This window comes from Microcaecilia unicolor, chromosome 6, assembly GCF_901765095.1.
Source record: "Microcaecilia unicolor chromosome 6, aMicUni1.1, whole genome shotgun sequence".
Lineage (NCBI taxonomy): Eukaryota > Metazoa > Chordata > Amphibia > Gymnophiona > Siphonopidae > Microcaecilia > Microcaecilia unicolor.
In genome coordinates this window covers 65,076,031-65,097,504 of record NC_044036.1, presented here as the reverse complement: position 1 = coordinate 65,097,504, position 21,474 = coordinate 65,076,031, and the positions used below count along the sequence as shown (strand labels likewise).

General features: G+C 44.4%; 1 protein-coding gene across 3 annotated transcripts in view; it reads right to left on the bottom strand.

The window, feature by feature from the left end:
* SH3GLB1 (SH3 domain containing GRB2 like, endophilin B1) overlaps positions 1-21,240 on the bottom strand; it is a 99,573-nt gene extending 78,333 nt beyond the window's left edge. For 2 of the 3 annotated variants that reach the window (XM_030205582.1, XM_030205583.1), the window contains exons 1-2: positions 21,022-21,240; positions 13,249-13,390 (exon numbers count right to left, since the gene is read on the bottom strand). In XM_030205582.1, the coding sequence (XP_030061442.1) occupies positions 13,249-13,390; positions 21,022-21,093 (214 nt within the window). In that variant the 5' untranslated portion in view covers positions 21,094-21,240. The remainder of the gene's footprint in view (positions 1-13,248; positions 13,391-21,021) is intronic. The other variant, XM_030205584.1, reaches the window with a different exon arrangement.
* Between the last annotated feature and the right edge of the window lie 234 nt (positions 21,241-21,474).

Below are 21,474 nucleotides of genomic sequence, written 5' to 3'. Positions count from 1 at the left end.
TCTAGGTAGTGAAGACTTTTACAAATGTTCAACTTGGAGAATCTTTACCAAGTCCTAACCTTTCCAAGGAAAATGCTTGCCCATATAGACTGATTGAGATGAAAATGAAGCCACAACCTCCAGTAAGAAGGAAAGCACCATGCAAATGGAGACTAAGTCTGCCGAAAGACAAAGGATCCCTACATTAAAAATGTCCGCAACTCAAACTCATCTGACTTGCTACCGGAAAGACTGCCTTGAGAGGTCCTTCAGCAACAACCACTTTAAGGGCTCAAAGGAGGACCCATTAAAATCCTCAAAATAAAATTAAGATCCCAGTAGGGAACTACCAGCCAAAGTGGAGGCTTGATATGCATAACTGCCCTTTAAAAAAAAAACAAAAAACAAACCTCCCTTCAGCAGAATGGTGGTCCTCTTAGTCACTACTGCCACCAAGGCATCCACCTTCGGAACACAGGAGCCCTTCTATATAATCACAGGGAAAGAAAATACAGCTTACTCATTACCTCAGTACCCCCAATAACCAACTCAGGGGCCTCTCACTCTACCAGCCCTATTCAAGAGGTGGCTTTGTGAAACAAAAAGGCTTTGGATAACTTACCCAGCCCCTCCAAGACTGGATTCCCTTCTAATGCCTCTTCTGCCTGTGCCTCGGACATATGGAATGCTGCAACCACCTGAGTTACAAGGGAAGACAGCTAATCCCAGTAGAACCACCATATAACTGGCGAGTCACCTCTCCCTTCTCCCCACATTCCCAACCTTGTTTTATGTAAGGGGCTGGAATCAAATCCCACTCCCCCTCAGAAGCCCCACCAGAGACCCAGGGCTACTTCAGCAGTTCACTCAAGTCCCCCCCTTGGGGTTCTGTTGCTATCCCAGCTACATTTGGGCTCAGCCCCTGCAGCCTTGCCAGGGTCTTCAGAATATAAATAGGGCCTGAAAATGTTGAGGCTCCAAACCCATTATGGCATACCCAGAGCTTACGCTGCCCTACAGAAGCTCCCACTGTTCCCCGAGGACCAATGAGAAAGGGAAAATTTCCACTTGCTGGGTCTGATCTGGAGCCAAAATTGTGGCAACTATGTAGTAAGGATTTAAAGCTACCATGACAGGAACAGAAACCATCTTGGCACTTATGACCACAATCAGAACGGTGCCCCACCCACCCTGACACAGCTCGGGAGCCAGTGTTGATGGCTGCTCTGGTTCTCAAAACTACAAAAGACAGTTCCTCAATGGACAGTAGGGCCTTGCCATGCTATTGAAAACTGGCCTCCCAGAAGCTGAACACAGCCCTGGACTGAGGAAAACCTCCAACCTCCTCTGCTCTCTTGTAAACCACTTGTTCTTTCAACATGCCATCAGAAACTGTCTCCCTGCCAGAGATTCATTCTTCTTTAATCTTTGAAACTTGATTGCTGCCCTAGCTGCTTCTAAAAGTTAGGCTTGGGGGTGGGGGGGTGGGGAGTGATTGACAATACTACCACTTACTCATTCCTGGTGTCTGTGGCCCACAGGACCACCACAGCACAATAAGCCAAGACCCATGAAGTCAAAGCTTGGGGAACTCTAAAGCTCAATTAATGCAAAAAGGACCATTGATCCACCCCCGAGAACCACTCCTAGCCAGACAAGTTCACAGGCTGCACCACTCATACCAGTGGGTATCAATGGAAAGTTCAGATTCTCTGCCTCCATCTGCTGGTATAGTGGAATAACCAGTCAGTCTGTACTGGCTTAATAAGATGAAAAAAACAAACAGTATTTTATGCACATAATAGCATTCTATCATATATGTAGTTTTAATCACATGCAGCCCGAGTGCACATGCATCAGGTATGTACTCATTGTTAGTGCAATTCTTTTTTTCTTTTTACATTCAGCCTAACTGAATGCTATGTGATGCCAGCCTGGTAAGTTTAACGGGCTGCACAGCGAAGAACCACTGGTTGACTGGCCATAATGCCACCTGTTTCAACTGTGTAGAGGTGAAGGACATTCATTTGGCTGTGGAGCAGTTCTCCCTATTTTGAAGGGAAAGGCAGTTCAAGTTATGTTCAACAATGTCACAGGGGTAGCATATATGAACAAACAGGGGAACCAGAAATGTGACAGTGGTGCAGGAGATAGAATGATCTCTACTTAGGCTGAGAGCCTATTGGCTGTCGGTGGCACACCGCTGCGGCTCCGGTAGCAGTTTTGGACAGAGCTGCTTCTCCTTTGTTAGGAGAGTCTTTGGGAATGGCAGGCACGGCTGTCTGTGGCTCAGGAACCATGGCTGCAGGTTCCTCCGCTTCGGGGGAGGGGTTTTCTCCCGAATTTGTTTTGCTCCTCCATCAGGCTTATTTGCTGAAGTGCCCCCCCCCCCCCCCCCTCCGCTGCAGCTTCTGGCATTGAACCTATTGGGGGGTCTCGGGGTAGCCAGTTGTCCTCCTTTATTTCTCAGGCGTTGGAAGCCTTAAATATAGAGGACCAGGCATTTTGAGTGTTCTCTAACACCACCACAACGGTGGCCTACATCAATCAGCAGGGAGGCACTCGTAGTCTTCCCCTGGCAGAGGAAGCATCTCATCTTCTGGTGTGGGCAGAAGCGCATGTTCTGTGTCAACAGTGCTCAAGCGGATTTTCTTAGCCGGAATCTTTTGGACGCAGCGGAGTGGATGCTGTTGGAGTGGGCATTTCGGCTGATCGACATTGGGGAATGCCGGTGATGGATCTCATGGCCACGGCTTGCGATGCCAAATTTTCCCAGTTTTTCAGTCGCAATAAGGCAGCCTGGAACCGCAGGGTTAGACGCCCTTCTCCAGCCCTGGCCAGAAGAAAAACTGCTGTATGTTTTTCCTCCGTGGCTTCTGATAGGGAGGATTCTGTTCCGCATAGTGCGGCATCAGGGGCCGGTCATTCTAGTGGGTCCGGATTGGCCCCGGTGTCCATGGTATGCGGACCTGGTTCAGGTGCTCTGTCGCCGTTGCGACTGCCGGTGACTCCGGATCTTCTGCAACATGTGGTCAGTTTGGGCACCTTTTTGAGGCTTGGTCATGAAAATAAAAGGACCAAGTAAACCCAGTGAAATACTGCTTAACGCCATATTTTTGCCCAGAGTCACAAGGAGCTGCCTGTGCCGGGAATAGCCATAAGCCCCCAATGGAGATTAAAGACGGAGCCAGAGCTCACACATCACAAACCATTAGAGGAGCCTCCTGGGAAGCCCAGCCGGGATGAAAGGAAACAAAGTTTTGAAAAACTTCCTTTGGTGCTTAGGCCACTACAAGCAAAAAGTCAAAACTCATCTGTAGTCCAAGCTGTGCAGTGTGCGCTAGCTACGGGCATGAGACCATGGGAAGGACGGAAGCAAGACAGTCAGCTAATGGATAAAAACTCCCGCACAACCTGAGGCAGGAATTGAGGGTGCATGCGAAGAAGTACCCTATGGTGATGAAAATCAGAGTAAGGTGGAACTGCCGAAGGAACAGCCCCTGGAAACAAGACCGTCCAGGCCAAGGAAGTCATGAAGCAGGAAAAACGAAAGGCTCAAAAGAAGCTTAAGTAAAAGGGAGGAAACGCGTTGCGGTCCCATAATAGAAACAAAAAGGTGTGACTGGGTACCAGCCTCATGAATCAAATAACTAGAGGCTGTCAAGAGATGGGAATATCCCTCACACAACAATGAGAAGCACTGAGTATACAGTGGTGAACTCACCCAAGTTAGGTTTCAGACAAAACTCAGAAAAAGGAGGAAGAGAAGGTATGGGCATAGGGTTCTAGGCCCCTCCCTTCCCTGCACAGTAACCAACATACCTCCTTCACTATAAAAAGGACCACCCCTTAGTGGAAGTTTTTCAGAAAAACAGCAAGACTAAGGAGACACCCTCAGAAAAATGCAAGGAAGCTTACGCGAAGCCCTGAACATCCAGTCTGTGAGGTCTAGAAACTGGAGAAGTAGAAGAAAACTTGTTCTGCGTGACAAGGGTTGGAAAATATTCCAAGTTCTATGATCCTTGGAGAGTGCAGAAGTAAAGGAAACCAGATTTGTCAGGCCCAGTAAGAATCCTGGATTCGCAGTCCTGCGTGCATGGCAGTAGAAACCTCCCCTATGAGAGAGATGAGAGGATATGAATACAGAAAACAACCATTCCCCAAGGAAGGAGGAAAGGAACCAATGGTAGGCTGTTGTGGGCATAGAGCCTGGAACAGACCTGAGGAATGGCACAATCAACACAATTTGTCAAGAGATCCAACAAAGGGGTGTTGCACAGTTAGAAGATGATGCAAACACCCATTTGAAAAAAAAAAAAAACACTCGTGTGGATGCATGGCTTTGCACATTCTGATGACCAGTTTGTTTGATGTGGTTGCAACATGAGTGGCTCCCAGGAGCAGTCTCGGACAGCTTCCTGCTATATCTGTATGGCTCTCAGCCAGGAGGGTGTAGTCAGGTGCCCTCCTGCTTATCGGGGTAGCACATGGCAACCTCGGCTGAAAAGCCTAGTACGGAAAACTTGCGTTTCAAAACCTCTCAGAATTCCAAAAAGGGAAGTTGAAGAGCTGTATCCTAAGCTAACCAAGCAGCTCGAGTATGAAGCCTGTCCAAAAGGCGCTTCCGAACTTAGATGGTATGCAGCCACTGTCTGTTCCAGAATCGCAGTGCACCATAGAGTTCACCAAAGCAGAGAATGCATGAGCTGTGGGAACAGTCTGATAACATCGTCCAGGGTCTTCATGATCTGCTACCACTAAGAACGTAGGGTCCCACTGGGCAGTTGCCATGAGAAAACAAGACATGAGTGTTATATGGACAGTGGGGGGGGGGGGGGGGGGGGGGGGCCACGTGATCAAAGAATTACAACATTTGGTGAAGTGCAACCTGTTAACGGGCTCGAACCTAAGCGGCAAAAGCAAGAAGCCCAACTACCTCCAGCACAGAAAGAAATACTCGAGCCTAATGAGCATGAAGCAATTACAATGATTACCAAATGGGAGACAGGAAACAGATGAATTAAGGGTGTAGTAAAATGAACACCAGTTGGTCCAAAGACCCAGGAGTTATCCAAATGGACTGCCAAGTAGTGATTGTTGAAGTGCACTGCAGCAATAGATAATTAAGATAGAAAAACATGTAAGCGCTAGACGCAATGCTAGACACAGAGTGATACCCTGGTAATTGACAAGAGGCCAAAAAACAGCTCACGGTACTGGAGTGGAATGCCTCCAGTGAAAAGCAAAGATACTTCTTGAGTATACACATCTGGTACATCCAAAAAGTAAAGGAAATCATTATCCTGAACCATAGAGAGTAGGGTGGTCAGGGAAACCATCTTGCAGTATACTTTGTGCAGGGCTGTTAGGCCCAGGCGAGAACACATCCTCCTGTCCTTTGTTGCCACTGAGGAGGACCTGGAACAGGAGCCAAGTCTTCCTCCCCTGCTGGTACAGATTCTACTACACAAGCCTTCAGAAAGGCAGGAGTGGCTCAGCAAGGAACTGCTTGAAGTGAGAGACGATGTGAGTCGCCATGAGCAGGCAAGTGATTGGCCGCTAGCCTGACCCGAAACCCTGCAGCTTCCCCCTGACAAATAGGTTGACAGGGCCAAGTACGGGCACTGCAGGCATGCTCCCCTGGAGCTGGTAGGAAAGTCACTCGCTGTGACTGAAGAGGTGTCAGAGGCTGAGATGCATGCTGTTGACGAGATGGGGCCGAGTCCATTGAGACTAGCGAGAAGTGGCATACCCACATACCAGCGCATAGCAAGAACTGTCATCTGCCGAAAAAAAATCTACTAAAGATGAAAGACGTTAACACTAAAGTGAACTTACAAAATAAAAAAAGGAGAGACTCAATGGTGCCCGTAAAAAAAAAAGTACGCACCAGAAAAAAAAGAAGGGAACAAACTGACCCAGGCTCAGGCCCACGTATGGGCTACTGAGCATGATAAAGAAAAAAAAATAAAATAAAAAAAACACAAAAACCAAATGAGAAGAAAATGAACCCGAACGAGAAGCAAAGGAATGAAAAAAAAAAAAAAAGGCACAAAGCCCTGTTAAAACCGAACCAGAGGCTGTGAGGAGAGAAGGAACAAAAACAAAAAAAAACATGCTCTATCCTCACTATTGGGGGGGGGGGGGGGGGGGGGGGGAGAATGCTTGTCCTCTGAGAATTTCCTCTTATCATTATGTCCAGTTTGCTCGCATACAGCTTTGGAAAAATGGTCAAAACGGGGTTGTCCCAGATGATCGTAGCCTCTTTATTATCCAGAATTTTCTTAGGGTTATGATGCCGGTGCTTTTCCTGATACAGAAACGCCTTAATGTTTACAAACTTATCAATGATTAGATCTGCCACCAGAACGTTGCAGCCAGCTACAAGATGAATAACTATTTCCAGCTCCATGTTATAGAACTAATGGCTCCTTCTTACAGAACTGACGGACGTCTGTTGTACCAGTTTTTCTATGCTTGCTATGAATCACCTTCTGTAATCCACCGTCTAGGGCTGCAACTATGGATCCTCATCCTTAGGTTTCATTCAAGTTTCCGATTTTGATCCATTTTAATGCTGGCATTTTTAATCCACTTAACCATCAAGTCCAAAGCAGAGAACAATCTCACATTATAAACAGGTACTCTTCTCTCTCTGTCCCTAGAGTGCTCACAATCTCAGATTTTGTACCGAAGGCAATGGAGGGTTAAGTGACTTGCCTAGGGTCAAAAGGAGCTGTAGTGGGAATTGAACCATTTTGTATTTCCAACTGTACTTGTGCATTTGCCACTTGTTTTTCCTCACTTGCTGACCTAATTCTTTGAAGCTTTTCTCTTTTGGAAATTCTGTTGCTTCCTCCCCTATACATACCAGTGGATTCAGATTCCTTCTGTTGGAATGCTTGTCCAAGTTTAATCATGGAGATGGATTCTGGATGTTTATTTTTATATTTCAAACAACTTTTGTATATTTGAATCCAATGACACTATTAAGTAAGCCTGGAAGCCTATGAATGTTCCTCTATAAATACAATCTATTTCCATGAGGCCCTTTCAACTTGAGGAATGTACAGTTGGCATACACCAATTCTAACAAACAAGCTTGTGGTTTTCTTGTTTCTACATCCAGTTTTTGAAGATCTTTAAAGAGGCCAGTTTACAATTCCAAAACTGTAGGAGTGTGGGGGAATTGGAAGCTGATTAATGTCTTAGTATTCTGCAATGTTAGTGTACTCAAATTATCAGTTTTAATCTCCTATATTTTACACTGAACTTTGCTTAGTGACTTACGTTTGATTGTTGCTCCTTCCTCTATTTCTAGATATTTTATACACCTTGCCTGTTCCAGTTCTTTTATGTTACAGTCATCAGCTAGAGGGTTATTTCCAGTTTTACTCTATTGTCCTCTGAGGAAAGTTACCTTAGCACATTTATCTAGAGAAAATCTTAATGTCATCTGAGCAAACTTTCCACTATTGTTTTGCTAATTGTTGGACTCCGGAACTGTAGAGCTTGAGGACAGCTACAAACAGTAAGGGTGATGTAACCTCTGGATCACTGAAGCACAAAAATAAAGGGCACGTGACTGAAATTACATGGTGAGGTTTCAAGTGGTTAGATATTTTACCCTATCAAACATCCTTCAAACTTTTTGCCAAAACAATGTCTGATGCCCTCATTCACCTTTATTAAGAAAATCTAGTTTTCAACATAGTTGACGCACCATTATTGTAGAACCTGCTAGAGGGAGGCCACACCAGATGGTTATGGCCAGATGCAGACCAGTTCGACTGCCAGAGCTGGAACTAGGTTCAGCCCCAAAGTACAGAGCCGTTAACCAGACTGTAGAAACAGAAGCCGAGCAAAATCAGGTACATGGTCATATCCCCAGCCAGGCCACGCTCACGAGCAGCACCAGAGGCCAGCATGCAGACCAAAGCAGAAGGCAGACCAGAGGAGATGGCCCTTAGTAGAGTGGTGTCCAGGTGGACTCTCTGACCCCCAAGAGGCCCCACCTGCCGAAGTCAAGGACGAAGGATGAGGGTATTGAGAAATATGAACCTTCTCCCCAGCATGCCCATCCGAGAAAGTCTGCAGAAATGGGTGCAGAAGAGAACCACTGCAGGGACTGACGCTGCAGACAACACGCACAGAGAAGGACCCAACGGAGGTAAGGCATGCTGTGATTTCTGGAACAGCAGAGACAATGGTAAGGTAACCAAGGAACGGAAGGCAGCAGAAGGATCCAAAGAGGCCTGCCTGAGAGACAGAGCAGACTATCAAGCTCTGTAGAAGATCTGCTCAGTCAAGTACTGCCAAGGCTAAAAGAAAGGAGCGAAGATCCTCCATGGACAGGAAGGGACCAAACCACCCCCTCCCCAGAGACAAGCTACTGGGTCTAAATAAGGAGCAGGGATGCCAAGAGAACTGAGGCGGCTTCCCCCACCTGGAGGGGAAAGGAGAAGCCCCACAGGTCCTGAACAAAAAAGAAACCAGAGGGTCCTCAAAGGTGACAGAGGGAATGGTAGGACCTCTGGGAGACCAGAAAGACCTCCAGAGGAGACAGAACCAAAAAAAGCTCTATCTGACCCTTCAGAAGCAAACTGACCGGAGAACTGGCTCAGAGGTGGTCCAGCAAGAACTGCCAGGAAGGCAAAGTCAGCAGAGCTGGCAGACCAAATGGAGAAACTAACCAACAGCCCTAACGGGGCAGAGAGCAACAGAGCAAGCACCACGGCCGCCACCTGACCGAGGTGTCAAGGAGCTGCCACTGAGCTGCAATCCAGTGATACCCCCCACCAGAATGGTAGCAAAGACCTAAGAAGAGTGCAGACCCCAACACTTACAGAATTGAAAAACAACTGAAGGCTTCATGGCAGCTAGAGGGCTGGAAACCCATACTGGACAAAAAAGCAGTTCGTTTTTTTTTTTTTTTGGGTTCAATGTTGGAGATCAAAACCTACTCAAGCCATCACAAGATGGCTGAAGGTCCGAGTGACCCCCCCCCCCCCCCCCCCCCAAAGACTGAAGGGGAGACTTAAAGAAGCACGGGAAACAAAGCCACCAAATCTACTGCGCCAACAAGACCACCCTAGCAACCATGACCAGGGCCCCTCAGGCACTAAGCCAATTCCTGAGCCAATGCCCGCTCTCAGCACAGGATGGGAATCGCCTGGTCACACTAGGTCGGAGACTCATTTTAAATATACCCATCCAAATCATGCGAGGCAAAATGGAGGCAACCTGCCAAATAGGCACAGAGCAGTCTCCTCTGCCTGGCCCGGTGAAGCACCCCAACTGACCCTCAAAGGGGAAAAATCGCAAGCTAACAAGCATGCGGCACCGGATCGCGATAGCCCCACTGGAGCAGTACCACCACAGAAGGGGAAGTAACACCTTCCCAGTGCATAAAGCCCCCAATGAGGCTTCTGGCCAGAGTTACTGCAAACCGTCTCCCCACAGAAAATTGAAATAAAGACTTACTGTGTTAGAAGAGCTGCCGGAGGCGGCACATTTTTTTTCTTTTAAAAAGAGGCAGGTGTTCAAATGAAGAGGATGAAAATGCCAGCATGCTGGGAGGGCTGAGAGGCAGGAAAGGGGTATGGGAGGGACCAGTCACCATCAAGTGTACCGCAAACTGGTCAAGCACCAACAAGACCCCCAGCTCGAGCTCCTTTTTTGGTTGGGCTGGAGAGCAACTTCCAAGGATATGGGAAGAGCATGGTCAAACCAGGCCTGAGAGGCTAAGAAGTGGTGAAAGGGTGGGGGTGGGGGGTGGGGAGAGACCTGGCACTACCAGGTGTACTCCCAAACAGGCTGGTATCAAGAGCTCAAAACCCCAGCTCAACTAAACCCAAGGGAACAGGCTAGGAGCAAACACCATCCAGAGAGACGCACAGGATATGTTCATCCACCTGTGAAGATAAAATAGAGATTAAAGTGGCTGCACACGACCACATATAGTAAACCTCTTAAGTTCTCTCTATCTCCACCTGCTGGTAGAGGGACATAACCCACTCATCTCTGGATTGATCTGTGGGACGCTATGGAATAGGTCATTCTTAAAATTTAGAATTACATACCGTACTTAGATTATGTATAATGTATTGTTTTTAATTAGACATGCAATTCCTGGATATAGCCAATTTTTCTTTCTCCGATTGTTATCTGTGTAGAACTGCGAGGTGTACTGCAGAATATAGTATTAAAAAAAAAATAAATGTTTTGTATAGTCATTGGCATCTATTGCAGTGAATAGCTTATAGGTGGCCTACACATTTTCATTAACTAGAACTAGCAGCTAGGAGTTCTTACTTTTCCCTTCCCCACCTCTCCAACATTTATCCCCCATAAAATTCGGGGGGGGGGGGGGGGGGGGGGGGGGAATCTCCTTTCAGATCTGGGGTAGAAACCAATTTACTAAGGCTCTTTTCCTATTCTGTAAATCACTAGCAGAAGTCAGCAGTCTCTTCCTAAAGCAAGTTGTCAGCTGCGTTAACAGCATCCCCTTGATAAATGAAAGAGGCAATTGCCTCTGTTCACCTATCACTATGACCTGGGTCTCAACCTCCCCCTCCCCCCTCCCCCCAACCTCTCAAACCCCACCTCCCAGTCCAAGCCTTCACCCAGTATCCTGTCACTAGCAAGCAACTAATGTGCTTTGGAATCTGCCACATATTCCTATTGCCTATTTGCAAGCTGCCTCAATGTGTCTTTTTTTTTTGTTTGTTTTTTTTTTGTTACATTTGTACCCCGCGCTTTCCCACTCATGGCAGGCTCAATGCGGCTTACATGGGGCAATGGAGGGTTAAGTGACTTGCCCAGAGTCACAAGGAGCTGCCTGTGCCTGAAGTGGGAATCAAACTCAGTTCCTCAGTTCCCCAGGACCAAAGTCCACCACCCTAACCACCAGGCCACTCCTCCACTCGAAGCCTTCCACTTCAGCACAATTTGGCTCTAAGCTTCAGCTGCAAGGTAACCACCACCAAACAAAAAACCACACATACTAGGGGCCAGGGCAAATAGGCACCTGAGAACTGTTGAGCCCTGGTTTATAGGCTGTAGGTAGACATGTTATGTTACGAGTCGTGCTAACCTGACCAATTGTCCCAGCCTACCTTGGGAAATGAAACAAAAAAGTGAGGAGAATGAATGAGGATACCAAAAAAGGTTTTATTCACATAAAAAATGACCCATTTTTTAATGTGAATAAAACCTTTTTTGGTATCCTCATTCATTCTCCTCACTTTTTTGTTTCATTTCTCACGGTTTCGTGAGGGTTTTTACCTACTTTTTGTTTTTCCAGCCTACCTTGGCCCAGGGCCCCAGCATCTCTGCTGTCCCCAGCCCTCTGGATGAGCCTAGAGGGAAATTCCCTACTTTATAATAGCATTAGCCCCTGACAAAAGCAAGAAGCTAGTTAGACCAACATTATCTTTATTTGGTATGTGTGCTGCCAAAGGGAGCACTTTTGTAAAGACTGGGAGCTGCAGGGGAAGCCTGTGGGGAATACACACAGAGAACAGGCAGGAGGGGTGGGGGGAGGTGGGGACCTGCACCCCTTGGGCAAGGCCCTGCAGGACAGAGCCAAAGCTGCACAATGTGACACTAAGAAGTGTGACTGGGTGCTTTGGAGCCAAGCTCCGAGCTCAACCAGGTATGGTCCTGGGACTGTTCTGGGAGTGGCCATTAGGCTCGACTACACTGTGCAGCCACAGCCAGCAGAGTGAGAGCTAGACCAGGTTCAGGAGCATGTCAAGAAGAAACGATATCCCATCCTGCACATCCTTTAAGGCCATTCCACCCTCCACTGGCAGGGTTTTTTGTGTGTGTGTGGGGGGGGGGTGCCTGAAGCAACCAAAAAAAAAAAAATCACTTTAAGGTAAATGTAAGCCTCCCAAGCTTCTTCTGAGCAACAGAAGAAAGGAGAGTCACAGCCCAGGCCACTGTGAGACTGGAAGCTGGGATGATCCACAGAGCCAAAATAAGCTTGTGCAAACCCTGCATGTACAGGGAATGCTTTAGGCAGCTTCCAGTGCATTAGCCATCCCAGGACACACTGAGGGGTTTTGTAACTCTAAGCTGTAAACATTCAGAGCCTCCAAAGCCTTAGCCATACAGAAGTTAATTACTTTTTTTTTTTTGGGGGGGGGGGGGGGGGGCGGAGTGAATAACTGTAGGAACTTATCAGACAAAAGCTCTCCTTCCTCAACTTCCCCAGAAAAACAGAAGGTAGGGAAGCTGCTGCCAAGCCCGATTCAGATTGAGGGGAAGATGGAGGAGCAAAGTCTGCCACAGAAACAGGTTCCAAATGTCTCCCTTCACTCACAAAATCCAACTACAGAAGCTAAGAAGTTTACAAGGACCTAGAAATCTTCAACTGCAGCTGACAGAGACAGTCAGAAGACCATGTATGCTGAGGAGACCTTTGCAGAATACTGGCTTAATTTCTTTTGGGTTTTTTTTTTTTGCAAGGAAAGAACACTAGGAAAAAAAGGCACTAGAGGCCCAGGAGTTACAATACAGTCAGAAACCTTACCAGATGTAGAAGGTCCAGAAATACGCTTTTTCATATTTCAACTTCTTAAATATCAGTCTTGCTTCCATGTTTTGAATGGTTAGTAGTGATATTAGTGTTCTCTTTACATCCTACATATGTTGCATTACAATAGTCTAGTTGTGGCAATATCATTGCTTGCAGTATTAGTCAACATGATTGTCTAGGAAAATAAGTCTAATCCTTCTCAGTTTCCATAGTGTTCTAAAGCTACATTTCATGTTACAGAAGTTTTATTCATGGTTATGAAAAGGATTATATAGTTTTACTGTTAATAAAAATCTTATGGAGTCTAAGCTTAACATGAAGCTGGTGGCCACTAGGACTAACAGCATTGCAGCTTTCAAAATGACTGGCACATGATCTGATCTTCCTGAGCTTTCAACTAAACAATCCCATTTCCCTTTGAGGATGCTAATATAAAACAGGGAGCCAAATTGTCAGGGTAATTAAGAGCCTAGGATTAATGGGTGTGCTATTATATATGGCAACATTTAAATTAGATGAACAGTTCAAAAATGTTGGGTTGTTGGGGGGGGGGGGGGGGAGTAGATTCTGATCTTATAACACCAATTTCCATTTTGAAAGCTATGCTAAAAATAGATACACCAATTTTTATTTTTTAGAAAAACTGCATAAAAAAGCATCTCATATAGCACTTGTCTTACACATACTGGATTTAATTTTGGTACGAGAGGAACATTTTTTCTTACTTGGATTTGGCTGTAATAAGACTTCTGTCTGCTTCATAATTTTTTCTGTCCATTGCTTAGTGCACTCTGCTTTACTGAGTAGGTTCTCTAGGTGAGCATCCAACTCTGTTTTCTCTGCCTGACCAAGCTTCTCTTCTGTGAACTGCATGGTTTAAACATAAGAACATGATAGTGATTTGTATCTGAATCAAAAGCATTGTAAATACATACAAATAGTATTATGAATAATTCACGTCAACTCAAAACCAGCACTTAGAAGCTTCCAACATATTATGCCAGTCATATCATGGTTACGACTGCTGCTCCCACCATCGCCCGAATTGACTAGCATCCCAGAGAGGTGAATAGGACATTGGATCACCCAAATTACTCATACAATTATATTGATCATGGAACTGTAAGCAGGCAGATATTCAGTCTCAAACTCTGCGCTCTCCTCCTGCTGTGGTACAGCAGAGGTCAATTATATGATGACTCAGTCCCATATACTGTACAGATAGTTAACTGGAAAAAAGATCCACAGCGCCGATTCATCAAGCTGCTAACAAACCATACCAACTTGTTGAGTGACATGGAAGCTTGAAGTCTGACAATTAAGGGGCCCTTTTACTAAAACTTAGCTGTGATTTCTATTTTATACCTATGGGCCCCATGTCACTTAGCGTATGCTAATGTCTTGCGTATGCTAATGTCTGTTGGGGCCTTTTTACTAAAACTTAGCATGCCCTAAGTTAATCTAATTCTAAATTGTTGGCACTTAAATGTACAATTTCACCAAAGAAAACAAAAAAAGGCAACCTATTAAGCAAGATCATATTTTGTTTCATATATTCAAATCTGTTTATTAACATTTTCATATATGAAGTTGCAAACAAGTAACGAGCATAATGACCAGAAAGAACAAGTCTGTAGGAAGTCTGGACTCGTATAACTCCCCACTGATCCATTAAGCACAACAGAGAAACAAGATTCCAGAAGATAAGGACACCCATCTCCCTCTCCTCCTTCCCTCCAGCAACTAATTATCAAACCTAGGTTCTCATGACCAAGTTACAGTGATACATTTTTCAATATAAGGCTATGTTCTTGAGAGGACAAAGACTGCACATAGGGCTCCCAAATGACTCAAAATCTTTTATGGTTCAGTGTGAAACATGTATCCCTAGCCTCCATTAGCAATAAATTGTGTAAAGCGTTTCTCCAATGCCAGACAGTAGGTGGAGAAGTCATGGGCCAATGTTACAAAACATTTTTTTACCCACCACTCTAGCTTTCACTATGGAAACAGGTTTTCATAGCACTTATTAATAAAAATGTTGCCTGTTTTAATGGGCTTAATGGCTTGCATTAAGATATATCAATGGTAACATCTTGAAGATTAGCAAAAACTCTTGCCCGTTTTAATGGGCTTAACGCTCTCACTCCCTCTCACACACACACTCTCTCTCTGTCTAGCTTTATATAAAAAATGCATTCTTTCTGCACGAGTGGACCTGCCCAAAAAATACCTACAGAAGAATAATAGATTTATGGAGCAATTGTTCCCAATAACCAAATCAAACTATGCCAAAAACTTTAGATAAAGGAGCAAAACCAAAAGGAATGAGATAGAATGGCATCGGAACTACAGTTGAGAAAAATCATGTAAGAAACACACCCTGCATAAAATGCTTGTTTTGGGGAAAAAATAGGATCTAGTAAGACTCTGATATTTTGACATTTCCTATATAGGATATACTGTATATTGGATTAAATGTAAGTACCTCCCCCTCCAGGATATAAACTGTCAATTCAGTATTCCACTTCAGTACCAACAGGGCAAAACTCTTACCAGGAGCCACTACAGTTAACGCCACATAAGAGACTAGCGACAGAAACCTGGGACTGATTAGATGGAAGGAAAATTTTAGTTAGCAATTCAAATGTGCCAAGAGAACAATTAGTCCTCAGCAGTTGCTTAATACAACAGGAAACCTGAATATATGCAAAGTTATCCAAGCAATGAGACCACTCACTTGCCTGCTACTACAGCTATTCCCCTCCACTCAAGCATTCTTTTGGGTAATACAAAAAAAAATTTACTTTGTCCTGCCTTGGAGAAAATTCCTCCCTATACTACTATACATGATCTTACCTTGTGCAAGGCAGAAATACATAGTGATGAAGATAATTCAACTTATCTTCAACAGAATGTATAGGAAAGTTCAGAGGTCACTGGTAGTTGCCAACCACAGCCTCAGCACTCTGCATGGTATTCGGAAAAAACAGACTTCCAACATTTATCCAAATAACCCCAAAACAAGTGTACAGTTATTAAAAAATTACTTCTATTGTTGTTAATGCAAGATGCTGTAAAAGCTGGATGATCCCCATTTTCAAAATGATGTTATTCAGGAAGTGACCATTAAGATCAGTTTTAGCAAAAAGGAGTTGGAAACTTCGACGTGTATTTTCAAAGCTCCATAGGTTACTAATGGGCTCATTTTCGTCCAAATCACAAAACCTTGTTCAGAACAGTATTTTTGAAAACAAAAGACAAAAATGTTTTTCTTTTTTCAAAATGACCTTCCTATTCAGAATTTGGACATTTTTTGCAAAACACCCAAAATCGGACTTAGACATTATATTGAAAAGTGCTTTGAAAATGCACCCCTTTGTGAATTTGTCAAGGTTGAAGGAGGACACTGAACACAAGTTATGAATTACAAAAAACAAAAAAAAGAAAACAAGTTATCCTAATGTGTCTTCAAAGTCATCCTAAATGTTTGAACATTTTAAGGGGTCCCTTTTTATCACAGCTTCCCAATTTCCCTAGCAAACAAGATGTACATAAGCAAGCCTAGTAAAATATTTAGAACATACATCCAGGAAAGCATCCAATTCCCTTTTACTTGTCCCCCATAGCACTCTCCTTTCCTCCACACACATTAGTTTAGTAGTTCCTATAAAGAGGGCAGCTCCAAGTGCTGGGCATACACAGTGGTTTCTCAGGCCAGCTCCCATGTTTTGTGTCTCTTACCTCCGAGCCCAGCCCCAGCAACAAGCACCAAGCACAGAATTTTAAAAACATGGGTTTTTTTCCTAGCTCCTTCCATGAGACATTGTAGAAACAAATATCCATAAATATTTAGCTTTGAGCCCGTTGGATAAAAGATGCTGATTTTGCTTAAGCACTGTATTTGACACCGTGGATCGCTGGATACTGCTTCCACAACTGTCTGGGTTAGGGATTACAGGAGTAGAGCTAATGTGGATTGAGTCAAGGTTGGATTATTGCAATGCTCTATAGTTAACCCAAAATTCATTAGCAGGTACAGTAATGACTTATAAGCTGTGGAACAGGATGGCACTGGTCTTGAAAACCTTCCATCAATATTAATGAAGTTTAAAATTATTAATAGTATTAAAAGCTTGTGGGGCCACATTAGAGCACATCTGAAACACAAATTGAAATGTTACTTCTCAAGTGGGAGATTACGCTTCTCTCAAAGTACTGTGGTAGCCATCTAATGATTAGATGAGAACCAGGAAAAAGCCCGATTCAAATCCAACTGCTGCTCCCTGCAACCTTGGGCAAATCACTTAGCCCTCCCACTGCGTCAGATACAAATTTAAGATTGTAAATCCTCTGGGATACAGAAACACCTACTATACTTGAATGTAACTCACTTTGAGCTACTACCAAAAATAGCATGAGCCAAACTCAAAATACCGCTTTGAATACATAACCAAGGTCAGCTTGGTTTTCACAAGGCAATATGCATTTAAATTTTGAGTACCATACTTATGGAAGCATTTACCAATACATGACTTACCTCTGATTAATATTTAGAAAGTCAGTTAACATAGCTTTTATGAGAAAGCTTTAGAAGAATAAACTTGACTAGCCATATGGTAAGAGAATAAAACTGACAGGATAATTGAGGGCTAAAACCCTTCCTAGTGGAGACAACTTATTGAGAGAAACACTGTGGGAGGCAAACTGGATACTAAAGGGGTTGGGGATCATGATTTGGGAAAGATTATGGCAGGTTTGGACAGGTTTTCCACTGTACAACCTTTGAATTGTTAGTGGTTATCAAAACGTTAAATAGGCCCTTATTAAAATTAAGACCTTAATTATAGATGCCAAAGAACTTCTATAATTTTTGGTTTCTATACAGTTAACATGTGTTGTAGGCTGTGTTTTTACTGATATGTTTTTTTTGTTAACGGCCTAAAAGGTAAGAAATAAAATGTGAATGAAAATTCCTTGAATTTGTACCGACTCACAAAATGGGAAGGATGATCCATTATTACCCTCTTTTTTTTTTTTAATTTTTCTCTCAGTCACTTCTACTGGCAGCAGCATCTTCAGTTAGCCTTGGATTTCTGTCAGTGGCAGCAGCTACAGCATCTTCCTAGGTCCAGGGCCAGCAGCTAGTCCTGTGTGGCCCAAAATCGTAGTTAACTTAGCATTTTTCCATTCTTATGTTCCCCTACAAAAAATGACTGGAACCTGATGAGAGAGTCAGGTAATTTTCAATAGGGTAACACTCAATAGCACCTGGAAACCCTTTCTTATTATTTTAGATATTTATTTTAAACCTCTTTTCAATCATATAAGCCAGCATATCACAAAATGAATTGAAAATATAGAGTGTTATAAGAAACACAGTCCTTCCAGTTTCCTAATATATAGAAGTAACATATAGACGTTGAATCTGGCTTTCTGCATAGGTTCCACTTCCTGATTAAAAACTGGTATGCTTAATCTCTGTCTGCTAATTTTGGGCACAGACTGTAGAAGTCTGCCTGGCACCAGTATTACTTCCCAACTACTGAAGTTGGCGTTAAAGCCCACTCCAGCCTTGATCCTGATATTTACAAGCCTACTACTAAAAATTGAGCATTTAAAAAATTTTTTAAGATATTTGAGACATGTAAACTGCCATCCAGAAAGCAGGCTAAAACATTAAGTGCACCTAGACCAGAAAGAGCTGACTAGTATTAATTATCATCTGCAGGATGGAAGCAATGAGTAACTTTTATTCGAATGCAGATGACGTGAAATTCACCATAATGCAAAGAAAACATTTATAAAGGTAAGTTGCAAATGAAGGATAAGAGAAAGGAGTTTTACAAGCAAAGTGAACACAGATGCCTTTTCAGGGCCTCTGTTGTCTCATGATTCCTGGGTCAGGGTTGTAAAATCCAGCCCGTCCTGTAGAACTCTCAAACTGTTCACAGGAAACTGAGGGCCAGGGTGCGGCAGTGGCAGCAGCAGTCCTTTCTTCCTGCTTCCCACCCTTAAGCCTAGCTTCAGACTGTGGATGGGAAACAGCTGTAGTGTGTCACCTTGAGCCATGATCTCCCCTTCTGCTGTCAGGGTGAAAACAGTGAATTTTGGCCTCCCTATCCTCCTGATGGCAAATGACACAGGAGAACGAAAGCAGTAGAGCAACATCTTGGGCCATAACCTCCTCTTCTGCTACCAGCATCTGTATATAATGTTTTGAATTGAACAGCACAGTTCAAAGCACAACACCTGGGCGGTAGCATGATATAGCATGAGGTACTACACTGTAGCTAATGTATGTCTTTATGTTAAGAAGCCAACATGAAATGCGAGTGAGGGACTGAAAGGAGCAAGGTCAAAATACTAAGTGGGGGAATGCAGGTGCAAGATAAGGCGTAAGGGGATGTATAGGTAACAAATATTAGTGAGGAACTGGAGAGGATTGATTGTGTAGAGAAACAGCTAAGAGTAGGGAACAGAAGTAGAGAAAGGATCACAGAGTGTGAGCAAGAGAACTGGAAGGGAGATATGAGAGAAGCAACTAGAAGGTCCCCTGGCATCTGTGGCAAAATCTGGGTCAGGTTGGGAAAAGAACAGTAGCTGCCAACGTTGAAAACCAGCAGCATTTTCCTTAGGTTGGAAGGAACAGCAGCCATCTATTGAGGAGGCATGGCAATGCCATTCTGGAAGGAGCACTGGGTGGGCAAGCGGTGGAATCACATATGTGCCCCCCCCCCCCAAAAGCTATATGTGGGAAATACCTAAGTTTTCCATATGTTAGTGCTGAACATAGTAACATAGTAGATGACGGCAGAAAAAGACCTGCATGGTCCATCCAGTCTGCCCAACAAGATAAACTCATATGTGCTACTTTTTGTGTATACCTTACCTTGATTTGTACCTGTCCTTTTCAGGGCACAGTCCGTGTAAGTCTGCCCAGCACTATCCCCGCCTCCCACCACCGAACTCACCCCTCCTCTCTCCCCCTACTGATAGACCTACCCCTTGCCACCCTCAGCCTACATTTATGGTGAAGAAAGATCAAAAATCAAGGACATCTTTCCTCCTCCTATTTTCAGTCCCCCCCCCCCCCTCCTCAGCTTTCATTCCTGATGCCCCTTCCCTGACTTACTCTCCTCTCCCATTCCATCCCTTATCTCTCTACCTCCTGCTTGCAATCCCTCTTCTATTTCTATCATTTAAGCGCCCCTCTCTAATCCCCATCTCCCAAATTTCTTCTTCTCTTTACTCTCCTTTTCTAAGCACTAATCACCAAAACTCTCTTCCTCACAAATGGACAAATTAAGGGTACACAAAATAATTTTTTAAAACGTAAAACTATATTCAACTTCATGCAATTATGCAACCTACTTATGATTCAACTTTGAAAGGTACGGTAGAATTTGCAAGGGTGCCACAATCTTGAAAAAAAAACTGCAGAAAGAAAACAGGTGATACTTATTGAGAGACATTATGATCTTTGCATGCTACCTAAAACCGGCATCATTTTATAGATTATAAGTCTGCTGCTACCAGGATAAGAAAGATGTCTACACTACAACTTGGGAATTCTCACAGGAAGCAGCCAGGAGTCTGAAAATCAGTGGAATCAAATTTCTTATCCAAATTTCTATAATATTGCCAAGGGTGGAGGCCTAGCCTAATGGTTTGAGCAGCAAGTTGAGAACCACGGATGTCAGAGTTCAAAGCCTACTGATGCTCCATGTGATCTTGAACAACTGCAAAGATTGTAAGTCCTCCAGCCAGGAACATAAAAATACCTACTGTACCTATCTAGCTTTAAGAAAGGAGTGAGCTAAATTTAATTTCTAAAATCACTGCTACAGTCACATAGACTAGTTGTCTTGGTTTTAAATAATGTAGTCACGGCACTGCTCTGCATAATGAAGACATCCTGCGTCTTATAGTGGTTCTTTTAAACAAAGCAGTCTATAATGAAACGAAATAACCAGTCACATGAGCGTGGCAAGTTGGTTGGGCAATAGTTGCCTCGGAAGTACCATCCTCCTCAGAACAAAAATGTTGTTGGCAAGGGACGCAGAACAGCGACACAAACTTCAGAAATAAAAACTGACAACCACAACGTCAAACGTCTCTTCTTCGACCTCTCCAAGCACGTAACATTCAACGTGAAACCACTGCGGAAGGAAAAGAGGGAGGCTCCCCGCAGATGTGGCTCGTCCATTACCCTCTTACCTTCCTCTGGGCCGTCTGAACTATGGGTTAAATTATATTCGTTCACTGCAAACATGAGCCATTGAGCCTTAGAGGGCTGGTTTGGAAAGCAACGGAATAGTGTCATCCACCGCTACACGCATAGTGTTCCTACTCGTCTGTGTCCCAGGCAGGAAGGGAGGCCTATATATCCCAAAGCAACAACTGCCCTGGTAGAGCTCCTTTCCGGCCAGCACAGAGGCGCGGCCCTCATGCTCCAATCGTTCCCTATTACTCCCCGGCCGGCCCTTCTCACTTACCTGCACCGCGCGGCTAAGGAAGGTGCCGGCATCGGCCGCCAGTTTTTTGACGTTGAAATCCATAATATTCATAGCCAGCGGAAAGAACTTTCGGAAGTAGACGAGACGACACTGGCGGACTGGGCCGCCACGGCCCCCAGTCTCCGGACAGCGCCTACGAGCCAAGGCAATTTGTCATGGAGTCGCCATAGAAATCTCGCGTGGGGCGGGACTCTGCGCCGGACCTGGGCACGTGATAGGGGTAAGGGTGGGGCGGGTCCGGGGATTGCTTGCCCTCGTCGGAAGCAGAGATGATAAGTGGGCGGGCTCTGATTGATGTAACGTGTTTCAGCTGGTGGTTGTCTGTAAGTGAAGTTTCTATGGGCCTTTCAGGGAAAGGTCTCCTAAAATACAAAGTAACGCACGCGTCAAACTTTACCTACTTGAGCACACAGTTATGGAACGCACTACCGC